The 18,388-nt window shown below is 38.5% G+C and overlaps 1 protein-coding gene across 9 annotated transcripts in view; it reads right to left on the bottom strand.

Annotated features, from left to right (window-relative positions):
- Nucleotides 1-18,388, bottom strand: part of hecw1b (HECT, C2 and WW domain containing E3 ubiquitin protein ligase 1b) — a 37,342-nt gene that overhangs the window by 3,152 nt on the left and 15,802 nt on the right. For 7 of the 9 annotated variants that reach the window (XM_084411992.1, XM_084411993.1, XM_084411988.1 and 4 more), the window contains 22 exons: nt 17,335-17,504; nt 15,478-15,620; nt 15,270-15,370; nt 12,946-14,106; nt 12,716-12,817; nt 11,234-11,384; nt 10,127-10,239; nt 7,293-7,414; nt 6,593-6,778; nt 6,379-6,513; nt 6,192-6,291; nt 5,872-5,968; nt 5,696-5,779; nt 5,443-5,549; nt 3,806-3,920; nt 3,066-3,179; nt 2,837-2,989; nt 2,569-2,667; nt 1,904-2,033; nt 1,290-1,436; nt 1,085-1,199; nt 531-729 (listed from right to left, as the gene is read on the bottom strand). In XM_084411992.1, coding sequence (XP_084268118.1) covers nt 531-729; nt 1,085-1,199; nt 1,290-1,436; nt 1,904-2,033; nt 2,569-2,667; nt 2,837-2,989; nt 3,066-3,179; nt 3,806-3,920; nt 5,443-5,549; nt 5,696-5,779; nt 5,872-5,968; nt 6,192-6,291; nt 6,379-6,513; nt 6,593-6,778; nt 7,293-7,414; nt 10,127-10,239; nt 11,234-11,384; nt 12,716-12,817; nt 12,946-14,106; nt 15,270-15,370; nt 15,478-15,620; nt 17,335-17,504 — 3,844 coding nt within the window. The remainder of the gene's footprint in view (nt 1-530; nt 730-1,084; nt 1,200-1,289; nt 1,437-1,903; nt 2,034-2,568; nt 2,668-2,836; nt 2,990-3,065; nt 3,180-3,805; nt 3,921-5,442; nt 5,550-5,695; nt 5,780-5,871; nt 5,969-6,191; nt 6,292-6,378; nt 6,514-6,592; nt 6,779-7,292; nt 7,415-10,126; nt 10,240-11,233; nt 11,385-12,715; nt 12,818-12,945; nt 14,107-15,269; nt 15,371-15,477; nt 15,621-17,334; nt 17,505-18,388) is intronic. The other 2 variants (XM_084411994.1, XM_084411989.1) reach the window with 1 other exon arrangement.

Below are 18,388 nucleotides of genomic sequence, written 5' to 3'. Positions count from 1 at the left end.
GTGCTTTTGTCATTTTATTTATTTATTTATTTATTTACAATATTGCTATTTATGTTGAATTAATTTTTATTTGTTCAAAGTTTTTCAACTAATATTTTTATTTTATTTCAGCTTTATTTCAATTAACAGAGCAGAAGGCACTTAAATTCATAATTTTTTTTTGTAAAACAAAAATTAATTAGTCAGTCAAACCCTTTCATATAATTTTTTTTTTTTTAAAACCTTTCACACAGAATTTTTTAAGTTTCTTTCCTGACTGAAAAGACAAAGGACAGGTATATCATTTTGATAATGATACGTCAAATACAATAGAAGTAAACTGGTGTGTAAATGCTGTAATAAGTTGACTTTAACATTGCAGCAGAAACTCGGATAAACGATCAATCGAATGCTTACAGATTTTTAGTAAAACTTGTACCTTTCATCATTTCATTATTGATATTTGCATCTTTGAATTAATTTGAAACCTTTCACATACCAGCTCAAATCAAAGTCAGGTTTGTGAAAGATGAAAAGGTGTGTCACTATACCTCGGGAGCGATGTGATCTTGCCCCATTTCTCGATGCAGAAGCGTCGCAGGCCGTTGCTCCCGCGCAGGGCGGTAAAGCCCTCGTACGGCACGCTGGAGGTGCCCGTCACAAACTGCAGCAGACGCAGTCTCTGTTCATTATTGAAGCGCTCCACCGCTCCCCAGAACCACCGGATGACGATGTGCCCATCATGATAACCTGATGATGAATATACACAACCTTCTTACAACAACTAGAATTTTACATTTCACTTTTTTCCATAGAAGCAGATCTGACTGCACTGAGAAACATCATCCTTAATCAAGCAGGTAGGAAATATACCGTAGGAAAATTATATGAATGAACACGTAAATAAATAAAATATAATGCATAATGAATAAGAGGTCTTGAAGTGACAATACAATATAGTGAGAAAAAGAATCCGGATAAATATTGACATCTTTCAACACGTATGGATTATGGCACAGCCCAAATATCAAGATTTCCGACTGCATTTATGTGGTGCACTTGTGTATGTATTTGTGTCTATATAGGTGTAAGTGTGTGTTCTGACCTCCTCTGTACTCTGTGTTGTTTCTCCAGTCGTTTAAATCAATTTCTGCTGTTCCTGCAATAACCAGCTCCAGTTCTCTGGCATCAAACACAGAAACCAGACGAGAGTCCACCACCTACACACACACACACACACACACAGGTTAAAGGTTAAATGGTGGCCTCACGGACAGACAGAGAATAAATCAGATGACAAGCATGCTTACCTCGTAAAAGCCTCGGACCAGAGCCTGAGTCTGCTGGACGACGCCTCGCTCCACCCTCCACTTCACCATCCGATCAATATATTCCTTCTTGTTTTTCTCTGTAACCTGCATGTTTGTCCCGCCGGACTTCAGCTCCCGCTCTGTTACCTAACAAACATACACACCCTGTCTCAGCAAAGATAATTTTGTGTTTAATTCATTCCAAATCCACTCTCCCTGAATTTTTTAAGATAGGGATCTTTAGACAGCTCTTTATTACAAAATATTGTAATAATTTCTTGAATTTTAGAGGTATTTGAACTGGATTCTAATAGGCTTAATCACACAGTCAGTCTTTGCCCAGCATCATGTTCATAACTAAGCTGCATGCAATGTAAGATGACGTACACGCCTGGGTTGGGTTATTAAAAGGAATTTAAAGCGTCGCACCAAATGAATGTGTGAAAGTGGATTTTACAAACTTATCTTTAAAATACAGTATACTGAAAAAGGGACGTTTCTTTCTTTGCTGTGTTTATATATACGTATATATAGAATTGAGAAAGCATAACAATCTACAATGAGAAAGCATTTTCATGATGTTAAGACTGGATTTGTTTCAGGGTTTTTCCCACCTGGCCGAACACTTCCTCATTGACAGTGAAGGTAAGATCCAGCACATCTGTGATGTCATTTTCCTTCATCCACTGTAAGCTCTGGTGGAACTCCTCGTCCAGATACTCCAGATCACTGAGATCTGTGGATCTGCAAACAGGGGTAAAACATTTATTCTAGTTTATTTATTGTTAAATTGCATTAAGAGTGAATTAAGGAACATTTTTGAGATTGTGGTAAAAAAAAAAAAAAAAAAACAGGTGAATTTACCATAATAAAATCACCTAAATCACATAAATCTAGATATCTGCTTCCTATTGGCTATCAAAAATACAACTTCTGTCAGCCACTAATTTGGAAGTGAATATAAACTACCGTTTAAAAGTTAAGGGTCTGTAAGATTTTGTTGTTTTTGAAAGAATTTAATACTTTTCTTCAGCAAGGATGCGTTAAATTGATTAAAAGTGAGAGTGAAGAGATGTTACTCAAGATTTCTATTTCAAATGAATGCTGTTTTGAACTTTCTATTTAATCAAATAATTCTGACAATTAGATTTGTGTTTTCAATAAAGACCTTTATATACAATTCAAAGGACATTCACAATTTAAGCCAATTTTTATTGTCATCTTCGAACTCTACACGTTGATTTAATGTAATGCATGATATGCTTTCCGGTCCACTCACAGTCTGAGAAGAGCTTTATAAAATGGGCGGGTGAAGAAAGCGTCCAACAAATACTGATGAATCAATGCCAAGCCGAGAATTCGACCACTGAAACGGAACCTGAAAACACACGTCACATCATGCGGTCCATGAAAGAAGCTCAAAAATAGCAGTCTGTGAGAGCAGCCAATGACATACTTAATTATTTCTCTGTCAATGGCAATTCAGTATGATTTCTCATACCACACAGGAAGTGGAATTCCTTGGGAGGAAGTGGAAAGAACCTTACCATTCCAAATGGTTTTCCACAAAAGCAGACATGGGGCTGATTTGGACAGTGTACGTGTCGTTAGCGGAGTACTCAAACAGGCCATAGTAAGGGTTAAACAGCTCTTGAGACAGCAGGAAGAAAAACTCTCGCGACGGTCCGCTGTAGTCCAGTCTGGAAAGAAGAGCAGAAATTCAGATATAACCACATATGACTTTTGCTTAAACACTAACTATTCGAGGAGCCTCACCCTTCTTCTCCGACAAAGGTGATGTACAGCTTGTTTCTCTGGAGCTCTTTGCGGGAGTAGGCCATGACCTGGTTAAACGTTCCTTCTAAAAGATGATCTCTTCTGACAATCAGTCTAAAAAAAATAAGATTAAGTGAGAAGTGTAGGACATTTATCTTGCTGATACTACTTTATTGGCTTACACTTGATCTTACTTTAAATATTATAAGCAGCATATTTAAAGACACACAAAAGATTGGGGTCGGTCGTTTAAAAAAAAAAATTATAAAGAAATTAATACTTTTACTCATCATGGATGCATTAAATTGATCAAAAGTTTACAATATTGCCAAAGATTTCAAAATAAACGTTGTTCTTTTGGAACTTTCTATTAAATCAAAGAATCCTGAAAAAAAAAAAAAAACGATCACGTTTCCAGAAAATTATTAAGCAGCACAACTGTTTTCACCATTGAAAATGTTAACAAATGTTTCTTGGGCTGCAAGTCAGCATATTAGAATGATTTCTGAAGGATCATGTGAGGCTGAAAATTCAGCTTTACTATCACAGAAATAAATAGCTGTTTTCTATTTGAATTAATTTTAAAATGTTATTTTAAATTGTAATAATATTTCACAATATTTCTGATTAAATAAATGCAGCCTTGGTGAACATAAGATACTATAAAACAATACAAAAAAAATCTCACAGACCCAAAACCTTTGAACGGCACTGTATATCAATAGTCAGTGTTCACGCACTTGATCTTCCCAGGTCCTTGCCCGTAGCCCTTTGCCTCAAGCTTCCTGTAGAAGTTGCGCAGTTTGGCTTCAAAGTCTCTGCGGTAGGGCGCTGGTGCCCGAGCCCTCTGGGTCCCTAAACAAAAGACCAAACCATCACCACAGATGTGAACTCCAGCTTACTTCACATATCAATCATCAGGGAATGACTGTGAAGGATCAGCAGGCCATAAAACAACTCCAAAAGGAAAGAGGAGATTGTTCACCTCGAGAACAAACACACGAATGGGTGAGATGATTGTTCCTTTCGTTAGGTAAAAGACATATTACAGGACACGGATCTTTGATAATGTACCGGAGTACGGTTTTATCCTTGATCATTTTTTGACCGTTTTTTGAGAGTGTCCAAACATGCACAACGGTCAAGTTTTACAAAATGAAAGTATACAAAACAAGACTGGTTAGTTAACCACTTTATGGACAGAATAAGGAAAAGCTGTGGACAGAGGTTTGAATATTCACACAAAACAGGCTTAGGGTCTGTAACATGTCCATCATGACACAGAGAGGGGCAGCTGGGTGGGGACAGTATTGAAGGCTTGAGAGCAGCTGACCTGGAGAGCCCTCACCAGACAGACAGCAGACTGGAACGAGAGGAGTTCGCTCAAGGAAGCCTTTATCAGAGTAAATCAGAGTGCGTGTGAATAATCTATAACTTTCCTTGCAAAAATAAGGATCTCTTATCACTTTAAGTAAGAGATAATGTACATCAAGCCTTTTGATATCGCTTGTATCAGCCTCAAGTGGTTTATGCAAGTCCCTTTCGTGTCAGGGTCCTGATCACCCGGTCGGGTTTATTCTGCTATAACCACCGGTTGGATGCACATTATCCTGCATATTCAACGGCTACTTGCCACAATAAATAATTAGACACGGAATATTGATTTGAGTTTAAATATTTTATAAGCTCATTAAATCCGCAAACAAAAACAGTTTCTAGCAATCAGCAAGGACATTTAAGTGATAATCTATAGTAGTACTACTTATTATTATTTGTGGAGAAAAGCTGTTTTCACCACATAAATAATGACGAGGACATGGAAATATTGATTTGAGAAGAATCATTTTAAAATCTTACCTGTGTGTTATATTATAATCCATTACAGTGTACAAAATCCGAGCAACAAGACAAACACTTCAACAATATTACCACAGGGCTATTATTAATACTGAAGTCATCTGGTTTCATTTGACAGTAAATACTGTAGAGTCGATAATTGAGGCTCAAGATGGCATCAGAGTCCATCAGACTATGATGTGAGAGAAAGAAGCGCCGGCCTCAAATACCCAGATGAGCCGTCATCATACAGCTTCGCTATTGGCAACAGTCATTATCGACTGACCTCGGAATGTCATAACTGGCCAATCAGAATCAAGCATTTCAGAGAGCTCTGTAATAACTGGTTTTAATATCCATCTCAGATCCTATCCCAGTGCTAAAATACTGATGTATATGGGCTAATGTGTCTTGAAAAGTCGGTCAGGAGATACAAATGAGGCCTGACTTGGGATTATCATATCAAGTTGTCTTCTAAATGATATAAAATGTCACTTGCAGACCATCTGAAGCCTATGGTTAAAGCTCTCGGCCGACTCACCTGGAGAGTTCTGGGGAGAAGAACCGGGGGAGCAGCGCGGAGAGAAGTTGAACCCGGGGTGAAATGAAGCGAGAGGAACGTAAGACATGATTTCCTCCTCAAACAAACTGAAAAGCAAATCAAAACACATTCTGAAGAAAGCATGTGTGACAGTTCATAAATTACAAATGCACACCTTGTGCAGCCCAGGAAATCTGTGCATTCTTATACAGGTACATTTGTTTTCATGTGGCCAATCTGCTGGGTGCTTTACCTTAACAGCATGACCAGGTCAGCATCACACGACAGCTTCTCCAGTCTCTGTGTGCCTTCGGTTCGGATGTGGAGCACCTTTTCCCTTCAGACATAAACACCCGAAAAACTGAGAACTGCTTGGAAGTGCTAATGATGCATTTCATTACAATAACAGAGGAAGGTGGAGGGTTATACTTGAGTGAGTGATTCCTCGCCAGACTCGGCTGTCGCTCCTGTAGCACCTCAAAGATGTTTGGTTGCCGTAAAAATGCTACAATCTTATCATTGTAGGCTGGGACACAGAAGGAAAACATTTCTTACTATAGCCTAATCATTGTTGAAAACAGTTGTGCTCCTTCATATTTTGTGAAAACTGAGATAAATCTTTTTACAGTCACTTTTGATCAATTTAAGCATCTTTGCTGAAAAAAAAAAAATCGTACTGACTTTTAAACTGACAAACTTTTAAACAGGAGTGTATACATATAGTATAGGTATTTATTTTTGACCATTACCTAATGGTACCGGCTCCTGCTGGCTTCGTATAGCTGCTACCAGGCTGTTTCCAGGCCTGGCTAACAAAGACACCCCTCGGGTGCGCGACACCTCTGATGCCTAGGTGGAAAAGAATAAATGAATGAACTAATAAACATTGTAATATTACATAACAGTAATTTCCTCTAGATTGTGAGTGTGTCAGACCTCTCCTGCGCTGTAGCTGCGTAATCTCTGCAGGTGCTGGCGATGCGTCAGGTGGTTGGGCAATCTGCCGTTTTGCAAGGGGATCCTGGGATCAATGAAGGTTGTGGCACGACTGTTGTGGTCTACAAAGAACGACTGCAGAGAAAAGTGGAGGACAAACAGTTGAAATAATGGCACTGATGCCAGCTGTTGAGAACTGCGTGCTGTGACGTACCTTCCCCTGTGGGTCTGTTTTGATCTCCCAGCCCCGCGGCAGCTCCAGCTGAGCATCAGCGAACCTATTCAAGAAGGTCACCAGGTCACGGTTGTGCTGGTAGCGCTCAAAGTTTCGAGCATCCCGCCTGATCTTCAGGACCATGTGTTTCAGACACGAGCTGTTGGTGAACATGCGATACGCTCCCTATTTAAAAAAAGAGGAAGTTAACATTGGCATAAACTTCTTAATTACAATGTACACTACCATTCAAAAGTTTGGCGTCTAAGATCTCTTATGTTCACCAACTCTGCATTTATTTGATCAAAAATCCAGTTAAAACAGTAATATTGTGAAATATTCTTACAATTTAAAATAATGTTTTGTTCTCTTAACTGTTGTAATCTTAATACATTGTTGTAATATATCATATATTGTAATCTTAAAACAGTTGTGCTGCATAATTTTGTGGAAAACGTGATACATTTTTTCAGGATTCATTGACGAATAGAAAGTTCAAAAGATCAGCACTTATCGAAATAGTAATGACATTTATAGTGTTACAAAAGATTTGTGTCACTTTCGATCAATTTAATGCATCCTTGATGAATAAAAGTTACTGACCCCAAACTGTATAACGGTGGTGTAACTTAAATACTCTATAGATAGAAAATTAATGTTTAAAAAAATAAAATAAATGTGTAGTGAGGTAGCAACTCACATAATTTGCGTGAAGCACAGTGAAGAACTCTGGGTGAGTGATGAATTTGACTGCTGGACTCTGCAGTAGTAAAGTGATCTTCTGACAATGACCCGGAGAACATGGTGCGTCTCTCCTCAACTCTAAAATGAAAGAAAGATAATTTAAAGGGATAGCTCACACAAAATTAAAATCCTTCCTTTTGACCCAGCTCTCAAATCTCGTTTATGCTTCTGCATGGTCAAACCTGCCACATTCACAAGATATGTGAGGTCTGTGTGCAGTTTCTTCTTATCGTCTTTCTACGTCTAGTGTGCTCTGCTTTTGGCTGAATGCAAAAAAAGACAATCTCACATGCACCATGAACACACCAGATTTCAAAAGACAGAAGGCAAGTTTTTAAATTAGTAGCGACTGGATTTTCAGTCATTGATCAATTTTTCTCAAAGAAAGCCTGATATGAAGACCTGACATGTACTGTAGCATATATTTAAGACACTTTTTGTGCTTTTTAGAACAGATATTGGTTACTTTCTACATTTGTTACATGCAAATGAGCAAGCCCTGATGGAATCTTCACATTTTTGCTTTTGTGGAAAATCTGCATAATTCTGCAAATGGATTTAAACATGGTAAAATGTGTTAAACGGAGCTTAGAAAATGATACTCTAATTGGTAGCTGGACGCATTATCAAATGACCTGGAAAAGAACATTCTGCATTGGATTATGTGCAGAATAATTACTTTTTTTTGTAAATAAAGACTAAAATAAAGAGGTTGTGACTGACATGAGGGTGAGCAAATGATTTTCATCTCTGTGTGCAGTGCATACGCAGATTGTATGTAGGTACGTATGCAGTGCATAAGCAGGACGGGCTCACTGTCCTTTCACATAAGAAGCGTTTGCAGTGCACAATTGATCTGCGGCTGTATACCACAAATACAACATTAGTTCTCCACCTATTCATTATTTTGATTTCAAATCCAAACATAGTTAAAGTTACTGAAAACACTTTTTCAGCATTGTGATTCTCTATGTACATAATACAGGAATACAATCTTTCACACATTACATTACAAACGTAGATTAGAAACTGTTGCACCCATCAGATTAAAAAAGGTTAGAGAGAAAAGTACCGCACCATGGTAGAACAGTATTACTCGCGCTCTCAAGAGAGAAACTCATTACCTAGAGACAAACTCATTTAGAGGTCTTTAGAATCGCATAGAATCTAAAAGCTGCAAGCAAAATCTTCCATTTATGTCTAAAATACAAGAAAAGGTTGTGTCTGCTCAATTGTTCTCCTTCCTGCAAAAAAATTATATCTATGAAAAATTTCAGTCAGGATTCAGGCCCCATCATAGCACAGAAACTGTGCTCATTAAAATCTGACCAAAGCAGCATCTCAATACCAGTTTTACTTGATCTTAGTGCTACGTTCAACACTATAGATCATGACATACTCTTAGATCGATTACAAAATTACACCGGTATTCAGGGACAGGCATTAGGGTGGTTTAGATTGTGGAGTGCCACAAGGGTCTGTTTTAGGCCCTCTGCTATTTTCAATATACATGCTGCCTCTTGATAATATTTTTTTTAGAAAAACATGGAACTAATTTCCACTGTTATGCCAATGATACTCAGTTATATAGTTATACACACACACACATTATGACCAGATGAAATCTCTAAATTATCCAAGTGTGTTGAAGAGTGTGTTAAAGATGACCAGTAATTTTCTTCTATTAAATTTGGATAAGACTGAGGTATTACGTTAAAGACCTGGGTGTTATATTAGACAGCACTTTTTGTTTCGATAATTATATTTCATATGTTACAAAAACAGACTTCTTCCACCTCATGGCTAAGCTACGGAACATGTTATCTGTTTCTGATGCAGAGAAGTTAGTTCATGCATTCATGACCTCTGGATTGGATTACTGTAATGCATTACTAGCTGGTTGTCCTGCATTCTCAATAAACAAGCCACAATTGGTCCAAAATGCAGCTGCTAGAGTTCTTACCAAGTCAAGAAAATATAATCATATCCCCAATTTTATCATCTCTACATAACAAAGTATTGCTACTGACCTATAAGGCCCTAAATGGTTCGGCTCCTGTGTATTTAACCAATCTTCTATTACCCTACAATCCTTCATGCTCTTTAAGGTAAAAAACTCTGGACTTTTGGTAGTACCTAAGATATCGAAGTCCTCTAAACTCTGGAATAACCTTCCTGATAATATTCAGGGCTCAGATTCACTCTCCCAGTTTAAATCTAGACTAAAATCTCTTAAGCCAAGCATTCACATAATGCATCTCATAACCTTGTACTCCAGTTATATCAGATGAAATGCACATGAATATTTTTTGCTTGAAATGTTATGAACAGCAGCTACGCTTATTTTTTCCATTTGTTTTTTCTGTCTCTACCTCCGGATGCTCATCCCGAGGTAACTAGAGAGCACGCCAGCTTCATTTTGGATCCAGCCTCTTTCAGATGACCCAACACCTCTGAAGAGATGACGCCAACTCCTGCGAGGACTTCAGATGACGCCAACTCTGAATCAACATGCACCACTGCCAAATTTTCTATATGTTGTAATCATTATGATCACAACTTGTAATAATTGCTTTAATGAGATCATTGTTTCTGCCTAGATGAATACATCATATTAGCTAACTGCATGATTTGTAATATATTAGAACTGTACACTTTTGACATTTAGACATTCATTTGAGTCACCTCTGATAACAGATTACTGTAAAGCTGCTTTGAAACAATATTAATTGTGAAAAGAGCTAAACAAATAAATGTGAATTGAATAGAATTGAATGTTTATGAAGTTACCGGTTGTTTGTGGAGGCGAGTCCGTTTCAGTGTTGGCTGTTCTCTCATTGCGGGGGCTGCCTGACTCCTCGTCTCTCCTTTCTGTGGCCATCGTCCTCTGGATGGTCTGATACCTGACGAGTGTACAAGAGTATTGTTATAGTCACAAATAGCAGTACAGTAAAAAATTATTTACAGCTATTTCTACCCGCATACCCTCACATATATCCCTTATGGTGCTTAATTGTACAGTAAAGCTTTAAGAATAATCTAAATCTGTCATCCACTGCTTGTGGACTCTTAAATAAACAGCCTTTAATTACATTCTTTGTGAAAACATGACCTGAAACACACTTTTGCCAACATCCTATATTGTTGTCCTGTAGGTGGCAAAAGAGTGCATGTTTATAAGCCCATGTGAACATACTTGTACACATACCATGTGAACCGGACAGAGTCGGTGCTTAAAGCAGCATTTGACCCAAGAGAGTGTGAAAATGAGTCACTGGCTTTGAAGTATGCAATTACTACAGAGGTTGCTATAGATACTTATGTTATGTGCCCATTTCTTAACTACAGCAACAACATCCCTTTAGTGCTAAATATACCACTTGCAATAAACCACTTGATGCTGATCAATACAGTGATCTTACCACAGTTAAAAGGATGCTGTGAGGAACAGAACAACAAAAACATTTAACATTTTCCTTTGTCAAGTAAATAAACTTGAGAATGCTTAGATATCTGTACTGAAAAACAAGACAAAAATACTGAGTAAGAAAATCAGTTGTTGCAACAACAGCTTAATGATAAAAGACACCAATGTGCAATAAATACATTTTTAATAATGAAATGAAAGAATTATTATTCATCAAGTAATATTAGCCTAAATGTAGGCTGTTTACTATTGGTAAGGCAAGGGTCAAGTTGGTGCATTAATAGAGAACAGTGGCTCATTTAATCAGAAATCAGATCTGTGAGTCAGAACTATTCATTTCGTATTAAAAATGTGGACATCACAGGATGCACCATTAATGCAATCCAATTGATCTGTATCTAGAAGTGTAAAATGTTGGTTTACTCAGAAAACTGTTAAAAGAGGAACAGCTGATAAACAGAGCTGTTTACCTCCTGTTGAGCTGCTCCATCTGTTGGACGGAACCAGACCTGCGCAGGCCATCCGGCGTGGCTGCGGACGTGGGCCGTTGCCATGTGGTGGTCCGGTTAATGTGATCCACGTAGAAAACACGACCGTGACTGTCGATACGGGCCTCCCAGTCTGAGCATGCCAAACAAAACACAAACACACATTTCATGCCCAAGTCAATATTCTGGTCTGCCAGGCAAAAATATTGAAGTTTGATTGCTTAAATGTTTGTTTTTTTATATTTTAACTTTAACTTTAATTAGTATTATTTAGCATTATTTAGTGCCTTCATTATTTAGAACACCTCAAAAATCCCCTCAATGTAGGATGTTTCAGATTTGACTCATTTTTTGGGTACACTACACAAACACACACAGCAGCCTGAAAATTAAGTCTTTGAAAGCAGACTTGCTTGAGTGGTAACTGCATTACAGTAATCAGTGCTGAATATCTCACAGTGTGGGTTAGTGAGTGAGACTGAAAATACTCATATCTGATTAGAAAGTTTGCTTGCGTCCAAGTGGTTGTATTTTGACTCTCTACGGCTTTGAAATACAGTGAAGGGCGGTAAACCAGAAGAAAGTGACACATTTGGATGGATTCCACAGTTTTGATGATGCAATATTTACTTTCACCTGAACTTCCATCCAACTTCCAATTTAAAAGGCAACAAAATGTATAAAAAACAATTACTTTCTGCAAATAAATAAAGCATGATGTGTAATAAACCACCTAAAGTGGATGTTTTTGTGAAGTAACATTTTGCTCATACAGTAGCTGATGTTTCGTAATAGACATAGGACCTCATATTATTCATTTAAAATGTTATTTGTGATAAGTTAGGTTTTTGAAAATCTTTATTTATAAATTATTATTAAAAAAAAATCAATTAAATCAATGCAATATAAAAAAAGTTACATGCAATACCATTCAAAAAGGTTGGTGTCTGAATTTCCTTATGTTTTTGTAAGAAGTCTCTTTCTCTTATGCTCACCAAGGCTGCATTTATTTGCTGAAAAATACAGTAAAAATAGTAATATTGTATGTCATTTTAAAATGTAATTTTAAATGAATTTTCAGCATTATAACTCCAGTCTTCAGTGATCCTTTAGAAATCATTCTAATATGCTGATTTAGTGCTCAAATACATTTCTTATTATTATCAATGTTTAAAACCGTAGTGCTGCTTAATATTTCTGTGGATTGGAAACTGTGGAATGAATCTATTGATAAACAGAAAGAACAACAGCATTCATAGAAATCTTTTGTAACATTATAAATGTATTGACTGTCACTTTTGATCCATTTAATGTGTATAATAATAAAAGCTGAATAAAAGTATTTATTTCTTTAATATATATACGTATATATATTATTATTTTGATAACTATGTATAATTTATAGGCGAATCACCTGTAGTACATTGAATACATTACAATGCGTGATGAGACAACAGAACTTACTTGGGGGCAGCGGCTCGTCTATGGTGGGATAGTGATGTGGGTCGGGCCGCAGCGCTGGAAGCTGGCTCACTGCAGGATGGTTACAAGGCAAAGGACATTCTCCTAAACATACCACAAACACAAGCCAGGGCATTCTTCATAGATACTTTAGAGTATCTGCTAAAGGGAAAACCTAGATCTACATACACAACACATGATCTACTGTATGCATGGAAACCCAGTCTACTCACTCCTGCTGCTTGGACCAGCTACAGGTGATTCTCCATTATCCATAATGCCATGCGGGCTCTGGACGTGACTGTCTGGCGCCTCCTCCCACTGACAGCTTCCGTCCCCCGGCTCCCGGCTCTTAGCGCCTTGTCCGATCTCTCCCTCAAATCCCAGAATACCGTTCACCCTGTCCATCTCGTCCTCGTCATCCTGTGAGGAGAACACAGTGCTCTCCGATCTACGTGCGCTGTCTAGAGACGGCGCCCGCACGGGGCCCGAGGCCCTATGTGCCATATGACTGCAGCAGGGCACCGGGCTTAAATCACATTCGCTTTCCCCTGGTGACCTTTGAACTCTGGTTTGGCCCTCAGCCCCGAGCGGCTGCCCATCTCCGTCGAGCATCTGAATGAGGTCGGACAGGCGTTCGTGTGAGCGGCTGCGGGGAAGCGTCCTGCGGGGGCCGTTGGGTGTTAAAGAATGAGGCTCAAGAGTCGCACCCTCTTCCTCCTCCTCCTCCTCCTCCTCTTCCTCCTCTACGCCCTGCGGCCTGTCGGGCTCAAGCCCAGCTGCATCTCCTGGTTGAGCTTGAGTGGATGGCAGGCTGTGCAGCAGGTGGTGGATTCGGATGTAATGGGAGCGTGGCGTCTCGGGTTCTCCGCAGGCTGAAGCGATGACCGTCTCCAGCTCAGACACGGGTAAAGAGCATGGTCGTGGCTTCCGTCTCGGTGTGGTTCTGATCCTGAGCGAGCAGCCTTCCTCTAGATCCACCTCTGGTTCCTCTGAAACCGGCTGCGGGTCCGAGATCGCCTCCTCTTCGACTCCAGCAGGAGCTCCTGAAGAGTCTGCAGGCTCATCGGCAAAGGCACTATCAGTTTCTGCCTCTTCTTGGACCGTCTCTTCTGCTTCTACGTTGGGTCCACCTACGTTGTGCTCCATTTGTTCGCGGCTCTCGGCAGCTGCCTCCTGCTGCTCTGTCTCTAAAGGCTCTTCCTCTATTGCATCTTCCTCAGCTGCACAGTTTTGCCCGGATTCAACGTCCATGGGCATCTCTACAGAAGCTGCATCTCCATCTAAGGGCAACTCTGGGGCCTCCTGGTCTAAGCTCATGGTGTCTTCTGCTTGAGGTTGGACTTGAGCTTCTGCCACTGGCTGCTCTGTACTAAGAGACATGTCCTCATCATCTGTGAAGAGGACAGAAATCTGTGACCTACATGGTACAATGCATACATGACAATACCGTCTAGTAAAGATGCACAATACTGGCAAGCATATGACGTTTTTATGTTATCATGAGTGTTCTGATTAGACCAGTATTAGAAGCCAATAATATGATGGTTTATGATAATTAACTAAACTACCACTCAAATGTTTAGGGTCAGCAATGAATACTTTTATTCAGGAAGGATGCATTCAATTGATCAAAATTGACAGTTAAGACATTTATAATGTTATAAAATAAATAAAGTTTAAAATAAATGCTGTTTAAAACTTCATATTCATCAAAGAATCATGAAAAAATTTTTTGTGAATGGCCGTTTCTGTTTTGAAGTCCATCAAAGTGCATCTATCCATGATAAAAGTAATCCACACGGTTCTGGGGGGTTAATAAAGGCCTTCTGAAGTGAAGCGATGCGTTCGTGTAAGAAAAATATCCATATTTAAAACTTTATCGACTAAAATGACTAGCTTCCGGCAGATGACCATACGCATACGCAAGTCGACTTACGCCACAAGAGTAACCCGTGGCGCATGTATGACGTATATAGGCTATAGGAGTAGTGTAAGTTTAGACGCCTCTCACCTCACGGTTCAAACAAACAGGGCTGGGCAACAAACTCAAGCTCCTCCGACATTTTCTTTAAAAATTGTCGTTTTAGACTTCTAATTTGTGACTGGTGTTTTGTTATGCTCTATCCTCTGCACTTCCGCGTTAGTCATTACGTTGTGCGTCAAGGTCAAGGGTCACCTTAAATCGATGCGTACGGCCATCTGCTGGAAGCAAGTTATTTTAGTCGATAAAGTTTTAAATATGAATATTTTTCTTACACGAACTTCAGAAGGCCTTTATTAACCCCCCAGACCCGTGTGGAGCACTTTAATCATGGATGGATGCACTTTGATGGACTTCAAAACAGAAACGACCATTCACTGCCATTATTTAGCTTGAAAGAGACAGGAATTTATTTTATATAACTCTGATTGTATGCGTCTGAAAGAAGAATGTCATATACACCTAGGATGGCTTGAGGGTGAGTAAATCATGGGCTAATTTTCATTTTTTGGTGAACTAACTTTTTAAGGACTTATTATGTTTAATAAAAGGTAGAATAAAAACTGGAATTACCTGGGTGGATGGAGGAGGTAATCTCAAACCTGAACTGCAGCTGGCCACTGACATGCTCTGTTGGAAGCCTCCGACCCAGAGTGTAACTGACCACTCGATCACTATTAAAAAACACAAGCAAGCACCTTGCAATTAGTATTTCAACTCAATAGCATAACAAATTTTCTTTTTCAGTTCAGTTTAGGTTTGATTTTCTGTGAGTACGTACCCGATAGCATGCTTCTCCAGTAATCTTTGCACTGGCATGGACAGCTTGCCCAAGAAACGCTTTATGATGGGTCGGCTTTTGGCAAACTTGTCCTTCACCTCAATCTCCAACACATCCGTGGGCAGAGACACAAAATTAAAGCGCTACGAGAAAGAAACACAAAGACACAGAGGAAGAGACTGCAATCATTTCAAGAAGAACTTGTAACCTAATATGAAAAAAAGTAAACTTGTTGGTATCAAGCAATTGCGCATTTTACAAAGTAATGTGAATGCAATGTGAGAAGTCATTCATCATCGTACAGTAGATGGATGTTGCTGAAGTAAAAGAAATATTTGTTTATATTTGGAGCTTGGCTGTATTGGCACTCCAAATATTAAAATATTAAGTTGTATGGGCAGTTGATACATAGCATGTCTATTGACCTTCTAAGTTTTTTAGTCAAAAACATTAACATTAAGTTTTTAATGTTAAACATTAAGTTTTTAGGTTAATTTAATTTAACCTATAATAATTAAGAACTGAAGTTCAGCTATTATGATCACCTATAAAAGATACAGCACTAACCTCACTCAAATCTCTTCAAAAACTGATAGTAAGGAAACAAACCCGCTCTCCATCATTCATTCCCCATATCTTGACCTATTTCAATCCTCTGCTGTAAGGCGATCTCCTCTACTCATCACAAATCTAATAAGAGCACTTAGCGGAGGACAATATCATCCAGAAACAGCCACTCTACAACATGAAAACAATCCCATCAAATCCAGGTGATCTCATCTCATCTGCACCAAAAAGATGTAGTGATGTGAATTGTAAGGAATTTAACGATTCGGATTCTCAATCCATTTAAAGATTACGGTTATTTTAAGGTTTCTTAAATACTTTTGATAAAGCACCAAATAATTCATCCTAATTGCATATACTAGCTACTACCGTTCAAAAGTTTGGGGTTAGTACGATTTTATTTTATTTAGCAAGGATGTATTAAAATGATCAAAAGTGACAAATAATGTCATCCTTATGAACTTTCTATTCATCAAAGAATCCTGAAAATCATGGTTGGTTTGCAAAAAAATATTTAGCAGCACAACTGTTTTCAACATTAATAATAATAATGAGGAGCAAATCAGCATATTAGAATGATTTCTGAAGGATCGTGTGACACTGAAGACTGGAGTAATGATGCTGAAAATTCAGCTTTGATCACAGGAATAAATTACATTTTAAAAGATGTTAAAATAGAAAACCATTATAATAATACTGTAATAATATTACATAGTTTTAACTGTATCTTGATCAAATAAATGCAGCCTTGGTGAGCATAAGAGACTTCTTTCAAAAACAATAAAAAAAAATATATTTTTACCCTACCCAAACTTTTGAAAGGTAGTGTACATTGTTTATATACCATTGATTAAACAAAGGTTCTAACTGTGTATCTCTATTCTCTCTAAGTGGGTCTGTTAGTGAGCGAGCCATTTTAAACCAATGATTTTGTCTGTGACTCAAATCATACAGTTCTCATATTTGTTTATAAATAGAACCGTTTCCCAATTCCCAGTCCTACAAAGATGACATGCTGTCTAATGAAAACAGAAAAAGATTTGAACTAAATCCGGTCCGTCAGTCAGCAGGACAGTGAGCCGTGTTTGGGATTCTGCAGTGACGCATCAAGTTAATTTGCAGAATGAAGGATTTACATGACAAATTCCATGTGGAATACAAAAACACAGAAGGGCAGCGTTGGGTTAAACGTCTGTGAATTATAACAGTGGGGCCAGATATTGTTTTATAAGGATTTATATATGAGCATGTTTAATCTAGAATGTGTATGTGCTTGTTTGTTTCCCATACCTCCCTCTGCCAAACGGGATTAATGGTATTGCAGACGATGCCTGATCTCTTCTCCTGGCCGTGGTGAGGCAGGGCAGGGAAGATGCTGTGCTTGCCGGGGTGGATGGCGATCTTCAGGTAGGGGTCGGGGTTAAAAAACATGCCTTTCTTCAGCCCGGTGGCCTGGAAGTCTGACCACAGCATAAAGACAGAAACATGAATTAGAATTAGAAGTCAAGTCGGCTTTATTTTTACTTTTATACAATAGAAATAGTTTCAAAGAAGCTTCACAGTGATAAACAGGAAAGTAACAGAATTAATGATGCAAACCTGATGCATCAAATATGGGACAGATTCAAATTCTGCTGTAAAGCAGCTGTAGCAAGATGATAGTGTCATCATTCAGCTCAATTCAGATCAGCGTTGATTCAATTCAGTTCAATAACTGTGTAAAGTTCATTCAATATGAAGCAAGTTCAATTCAGCTATAAGCACCTCTAGTGAAGACAGGAATGATGTTATTCAGCTCTAGTCAGTTCAGTGTTAACTCAAATCAGTTCAATAACAATGTTGATGTTTTGAAAAAAGAAAAAGAAAATCACATATAAAGCAGAAGACAACCGTGCCATTATTCAGATCAATTTAGTTCAGGTTTTGTTTTTCAAGATTACTGTCAGTGCAGTAAAAGCCATAATATTGCTGGATATTAAAGGGGTCATGACATGAGAAATCAAATTGGCCTTGAACTTTTGACATACTAAAATATCCTGCAAGTTTCATAGCATAAAACGTCTTTCTCATTACAAACAAAGCTCCAAAAAAGATGTGTTTTAGATATTGTGGGATTTGTGACATCACACGGACAAATACATGTGCATATGCTTGCCTCCAGAGCAAGACACTGACGAATTGTATACAGCATTGCACCATAGGTCCCGCCCCCTGGTGTTCAGTTGCTTAACGGCTGACATTTGCCTTCACTGGATGTGACACTGACACGGTCTACACTGGATACAGTATACAGATGTACGTTCAGTTTCAGACATACTCCATGCGCTTAAGTCTGCTGACAACA

This window comes from Rutilus rutilus, assembly GCF_951802725.1.
Source record: "Rutilus rutilus genome assembly, chromosome: 6".
Lineage (NCBI taxonomy): Eukaryota > Metazoa > Chordata > Actinopteri > Cypriniformes > Leuciscidae > Rutilus > Rutilus rutilus.
Note: the sequence above shows the minus strand (reverse complement) of the source record. Positions and strands in the feature narration are given on the sequence as shown.